The 6,363-nt window shown below is 31.2% G+C and overlaps 1 protein-coding gene across 20 annotated transcripts in view; it reads right to left on the bottom strand.

Annotated features, from left to right (window-relative positions):
• Nucleotides 1-5,785, bottom strand: part of Psi (P-element somatic inhibitor) — a 122,588-nt gene extending 116,803 nt beyond the window's left edge. For 15 of the 20 annotated variants that reach the window (XR_010843053.1, XR_010843056.1, XR_010843063.1 and 12 more), the window contains exon 1: nucleotides 5,524-5,784. Coding sequence is in view for 2 of the 20 variants with exons in the window: in XM_014423479.3 (XP_014278965.1) it covers nucleotides 5,524-5,607 (84 nt within the window). In the remaining 18 variants the exon portion in view is untranslated. Of the gene's footprint in view, nucleotides 1-5,523 lie in introns of all 20 variants that reach the window. The other 5 variants (XR_010843064.1, XR_010843065.1, XR_010843066.1 and 2 more) reach the window with 1 other exon arrangement.
• Nucleotides 5,786-6,363: the final 578 nt, after the last annotated feature.

The following is a 6,363-nucleotide window of genomic DNA, read 5'->3' as shown; positions in this document are numbered from 1 at the left end:
ATTCGGATCGTTAATCGTATTTTTGTACGAATAATTGATTGTTCGCGTAAAATAAAGATTAATACAACAGTATTTGGATGATAATCGTATTTTTTGTACGAATAATTGATTATTCCTGTAAAAAATTCGGGAATACATAAGGATTCGGATGGTTAATCGTATTTTTGTACGAACAATTGATTGTTCGGGTAAAATTAAGATTAATACAACAGTACTCGGATGGTTAATCGTATTTTTTGTACGAATAATTGATTATTCGAGTAAAATAAAGATTAATACAACAGTACTCGGATGGTTAATCGTATTTTTTGTACGAATAATTAATTATTCGTGTAAACAATTCGGGAATACATAAGGATACGGATGGTTAATCGTATTTTTGTACGAATAATTGATTATTCGCGTAAAATAAAGATTAGTACAACAGTATTCGGATGGTTAATCGTATTTTTGTACGAATAAGTAATTATTCGTGTTAAAAATTCGGGAATACACAAGGATACGGATGGTTAACCGTATTTTTTCCCCCGAATAATTGATTATTCGAGTAGAAAATTTACGAATACAAACGTATTCGTCTCGCATCAATCAAATAATATTCGCCCAACTCTGTACAGGAGTACCTAAAGAAGGATATCATCAACAAAATTTCCTTATTTAAAGTCCCGTCTACACTGTAGTTCAGTCAAATGGTGAACAAAAAGGACTTGTAGTTGAAAGAAGTGAACTGTAATTGTTTGAAGTGGATTGTTCGATCTTTTTGGGGCTACTAAACACGAATCCGAAGTTGCCTAATAAACATTTTATCAGGGAATAAGATAAATGATCCAAAAATCAGTTATTGCTTGTGCATGTATTACATGCACCCTTACCAAAACATCTGCAGAATGAATAGATCGGTTGGAAAGGAAAATCCTAAAACGGGTAGCAGGGCATAAATTCACGAGAGCCTCCTCTAAGAACAAATAAGGAAGGCTACTTGAAGTCAATGAGGACCAAACTTTGTACCGTGTCTTTTCTGTAGAAAATTATATTTATTGAACACTAAACTAAACGGATTGTGCGGCTTGGTATCTAGATGGTACCATATTAAATATATCAACTTCGATTCTTCAACTTTTGCTTACGTATATACCTTGCCACCTATATTACGAAAACGACTCGTCTAATTTTGTCCGAAATTGGAAAAACGTTGGGAATTACGTGTTTTGATGTAAACGAGCCACAAGTTTTGCTGCCAATATTTGTTGTCTACTTGGCTTAGAAAAAAACAACGAAATTTTAAGAATCCACAATTGAAAACAAATCCTGCCCCAATGCCGCGCGCACAAGCTCTTTCCTTTGATCCATCAATAAAAAACGGATTATGGCACCTCGCATTACATGCTGCACGATACAGAACGATTTCCTGTCTAAACCACACGCGCAACCTGCAGCTAGTTCCAAAAACGGTACTCATTTCAGAAGGTTTGAATGAGAATTACTGAAGTGTAATCCATTTAAAGTAAGAGGCGCATCGATAGAGGATGATTGAATGTTAAGAAAATTTAATTAATTTTTAATATGATAGAAACTACTGATTACAATTCTATGAAGACTATTTTTCTTAACTCTTAACCAGCTTCAATTTGAGCCATTATAGAGTTTCTTTGCTTTCATTAGTTTCAGAGATACTGTTTTTCCAAAACAAATAAACAACGAGAAATCTTCATTTTGTAAATTTATTTTGGCCAGTGCTATGGCAACTACTAATCCTACAGAAAAATCACTAAAAACTACTTCATGGTCTTATGTAATAGTTTCTGAGACACAGTTATTAAACGAAACTTCTGACTTACAAAAAAAAAAATCAAAATGTTGAAAAATTATTTTAAAATTAAATTATTATTGTTTATCAGATTGCTCACCAGAGATTTTAAAATGACAAACTAGGCTCTTGACTTAAAATGAAATACATAGTTCATATAGAAACCTTCTCTTAAGATGAATACTGCTTTGTCTCCAGAACTATGTGCTTCTTACTTTTTTTGTTCAATTCAGATCCATTCTGGATACTCAGTGTGAACACACTTAACATCCAAAAAAGTCACTATTTAAAATACATAACAGTTAAATAACGATCACGAGCTAATATAACTACTTACTGAACTTAGTAATTAAAATTCAACCTGATTCTTATCTCCTAATTCTTCACATATAATACTTTTTTTTACTATAACTGATTTATTATAGATGGTCAATACAACTTTCTTATAATTGAATTCTCCATAGTTAGTATGCTTTTGGTTGTTTATTAAAAGAAAAATGCCTCCTCTTTGATTTGGCTCTTGAAAAAGCCATTAGAGAATCTGGAATTCAAGTGGGCGGAACAATATTCAGCAGAACAATACAGCTTCTTGCTTACGCTGATGACATTGACATTGCTGGACGCTCTTTCCAAGCTGTCCCTGATGGATTTATGAAATTGGCTAAAGCAGCGAGAAAAATGGGGTTTGAAGTGAATGCAGAAAAGACCATATATATGGTCACAGAGGAAATCCCTAGGCCCGGTGAAGAAATCAGGATCGAAGAATATGCTTTAGGAAAAGTCCCCGAGTTTGTTTATCTTGAATCGCTTATAATACAAGACATTGTTGTGGACTCCGAAATTAAACGAAGAGTCCTATGCGCCAACCGCTGTTATTATGGCCTCAGTTCCTATTTAGGAGCCGTGCCTTCTTTAAGGACACCAAGATTTATTTGTAAAAAAAAATTATTCAGCCACTTCTTCTGTATGGCTCAGTAACGTGGGCTATCTCCAAGGCTGGTGAGCACAACTTAATGGTCTTGGAGAGGAAGATTCAGCGTAAAATATTTGGAGCTGTCAAGGTTGACCAGATATGGTGACATCGAACAAACCAGGAGCTCAAAGTTTTATATAAGGAACCAGATGTCCAGTTTGTGAGGCTCAGTAGATTGAGATGGGCAGAATGATCTGCCAAGGAAAATGATGACCGAGGTACTACATGGAGCAAGACACAGTGGAAGACCACGCCTTCGATAGAGTGATGGTGTGAGTGGTGATGCCAGGAACATGATGGGAGTGAGAAACTGGATGGCGGCCGCACAACCAGGACTCGACATCGAGTTGTGGAGTCGAATTAATAATAATAATTAAATGAAAAAATAATTAATGTAGTTGAGATAGTTGCAATAACTATTAAGAAAAAATACAATTAACATTAACAATAGAAATATGAAAGGAATGGTTTGGAATAATTGCGAATACGGATAAATAAAGAAAAAGTTATTTTAAAAAGTAATATAATCATACAAACGCATTCAAACATAAGGAAATAAATGCTTTACTTTATAACTCGCTATTAACCATCATTTCTTTTTGAGAACACCTACTCCAATAAGAATTACAAACCCTTCACCAATTAAAATCAGCTGCAACTTAAATAGACAATCAAAAAAAGGAAAATTTTATAATGTACACGTAATGGTTAGCCATACGGTAAATTAAGATGTTCCAGGAAGTGGTAAGGAAAATAATTTACTAACAAATAAGGAGATTTAAAAAACAAAAAACAATGTCAATACAATTAAAAATGAAAACACCAACACATAAAGGGTTTCGGGTGCTTAATATGGAAAACTTTATCCTTAATTTTTGAAACATAGCTCCATGAACAAAGGTTATCAAAGTCGATATTGCCATCCTAAGAATAGAATGCCCACTCAAGAAAGGATACCAACAATGGCTGTTGTACCCTAAAGTCAATCAATAGTAGATGGATTGAAAATTAAATTTGCTGTTACAGCCAGGCACAAAACAAGGACTGGCTGTTAGGAATTGAATTGCTTTACCACTTTATTACGAATACTCCATTGTTAATCCATAAACCAGAAATTATTGCTGAACCACCAAGCAGAACAGGTTTATGAAAAAAAAACTATATTCTCAGAAACAATCCTTTTATTTAGTCATGAATTTTACATTAAGAATATATATATATTAGAGTACTTATAAAATAGTAACCTCAATTAAGAAAATAACTTTAAACCATTAATTTAAAAAATTGTTAAACAACTTCAGTTAAACTACCTAGTTCCAACGTATGGACAATACCTACAGAGGAAGTGTAAGCTCAAAAACACCTGAATTTTAGGGGCACAAAAGTTAAAACAGAAAAAGGCTTAAATTGTTTTATGAAACAATTATAACAAATATATACACGTAATTTACAAATGTAATCATTACTGTTATTTAGGTAAAAATTCAAATTTATAAATCTTTTAACACCACAAGTTTCTTAAAACATCGAATGAGAGAAGATATTTAAAAAAAAATGATGACGAAAATTCTTTTGTTAAGAACTAAAATGCTTTAAAACAAAATTTCATATGGCAAAAATTAAAATCAATTACTATAAACATCACACAATCTAGTATGCTTGATACATACCCTGTATAAAATTTAAAATATACTAAAGGACTTAATATAGTTTCATTATTACTTTGGGCCAATAATCAAGTATTGTAACTAGTATCAATATAACTAGTTAACAACATACTTCTTATAAATGACTATTTTATCGACAGCATCCCAAGGGAACCAACAAACAAACTACTACTATATTTAGTAGATAAAACTAACTATTGTCCAAAGAATAGTCACTTAATATTCATGGTTGGTATAATTTTTATTTTTCCATTGCCTTACTATCACTCTACAGAATAAATCTTTATTTATTATTATTAGGACTTTTAATAATTTCCTTTGGGTAGCATACAAACAACAAAATTTCACCTGGATAATTAGATGTTAATAACTGGCTCATATTATAACAAACACAAAGGTTTAACAATGCTCAACACAGTAAAATATATCCCAAAATTGCTTGCCCACCACCATTAAAGTGATTTAATATTGCATGCAAATGAAGAAAGTTAAAACTATATATACTGTAAATAAAATTTTTTGAAATATATAAAAAAAAAAAAGCATAACATAGTGAATGTTTACATCCATTTTTCTAGGTTAGTAAAAATAAGCAAGGCTGGATGTGTAATTAAAAGAACAAAAGGGGCTAAAACAACTAGATTGCTATTTAGCTTAATACTACAAATTCCTTATAAAACTCCAAAACTACAAACAAAAAAAACACCAAAAAAAAAAGTTCCTAGAAGCCATTAAGTCCATTTAAATGGGATTTAAATGATCACTTTAGAGGAGAGTCAGAATAAAAATGGTTAAGTCCTTATTATAGCTTACAATATTTGTATTATAGCTTACAATAGCAATTTAATTAAGTTAGCCATAATAAATTATCATTAGCAGCTAAAATTTGCACGATTTTTAATGACAATTAACGCAAAAAATAATTGAAGGAGAATGAATTGTTTTTTCCCCAGTTAATAACTTAAACCGGGAGGGACTTTTAAATTTTCAAGATCATAGAACAATGTAATAAAATTTCAATTTCCTATAATAACCACTAGACAAACGATCCAAAAATTAATTATATTCTTACATACCTGCTTAGCTCTCTGTAATGCAGCTGCAAATGCTTGGCTTTTATTAAATTGTTGAGGAGGTGCAACAGAATTATAATCAGACATTGTATTTCTAATTTAAATCTCAAATAAAATAATAATAATAATAATAATAATAATAATAATAAGGAGAAGAAGAAAAATAATTAAAAATTAAACACTTGGAATTTTGAATTCAATATAACCCAAATGGTTTGAAAGGTAAGAAACACAACCACGCTATGGAATCATCTGAAAATGGCCGAACGAGATCTAGGCTGCGCCTTAGACACTGGTAAAACAATAATTAAAACGACTGCAGTTTTAACTTCGTAAAAATAAAATGAATTCATTACATGTTGTGTTATAAAAATAGATCACATAATGCTAATTTTTTAAATAGTTATCTATATATCCGTATGTGTACATGTGCATGTGTATATATGTATATATAAATTACGATGGGTCTAGCGAAAATAGTAAAAATAAAAAGAAAAACTGGGAAAGAAATATCACACTCAAAGTCTCAGTATATACTGCTTTATTCCCAGTGTTAATCCTACATATATAGTTTTAGGCCATGTTTAACCTCTGTGAAGTTGGCCCCCCATCCTCGAAATATTTCAATTTTTTTTTTTAGTTCTAGTAGTATTCATAAGAGTTCTAGAGTTCTCGATTCATTATAGAAATAGTTCAGATGTTTAAAACATCAATAATACCGGTCAAATACACGCGCTTGAAATAAGTATTTTGTGCAAATTTAACACCATATATCTATTTTCCTGGAAACATTAAGGATTTAATTATATTATTTCAAAATTTTTTGAGACAAGGTAATTACTC

This window comes from Halyomorpha halys, unplaced genomic scaffold (genome assembly GCF_000696795.3).
Source record: "Halyomorpha halys isolate HHAL.00 unplaced genomic scaffold, Hhal_1.1 Scaffold424.1, whole genome shotgun sequence".
NCBI lineage: Eukaryota > Metazoa > Arthropoda > Insecta > Hemiptera > Pentatomidae > Halyomorpha > Halyomorpha halys.
Note: the sequence above shows the minus strand (reverse complement) of the source record. Positions and strands in the feature narration are given on the sequence as shown.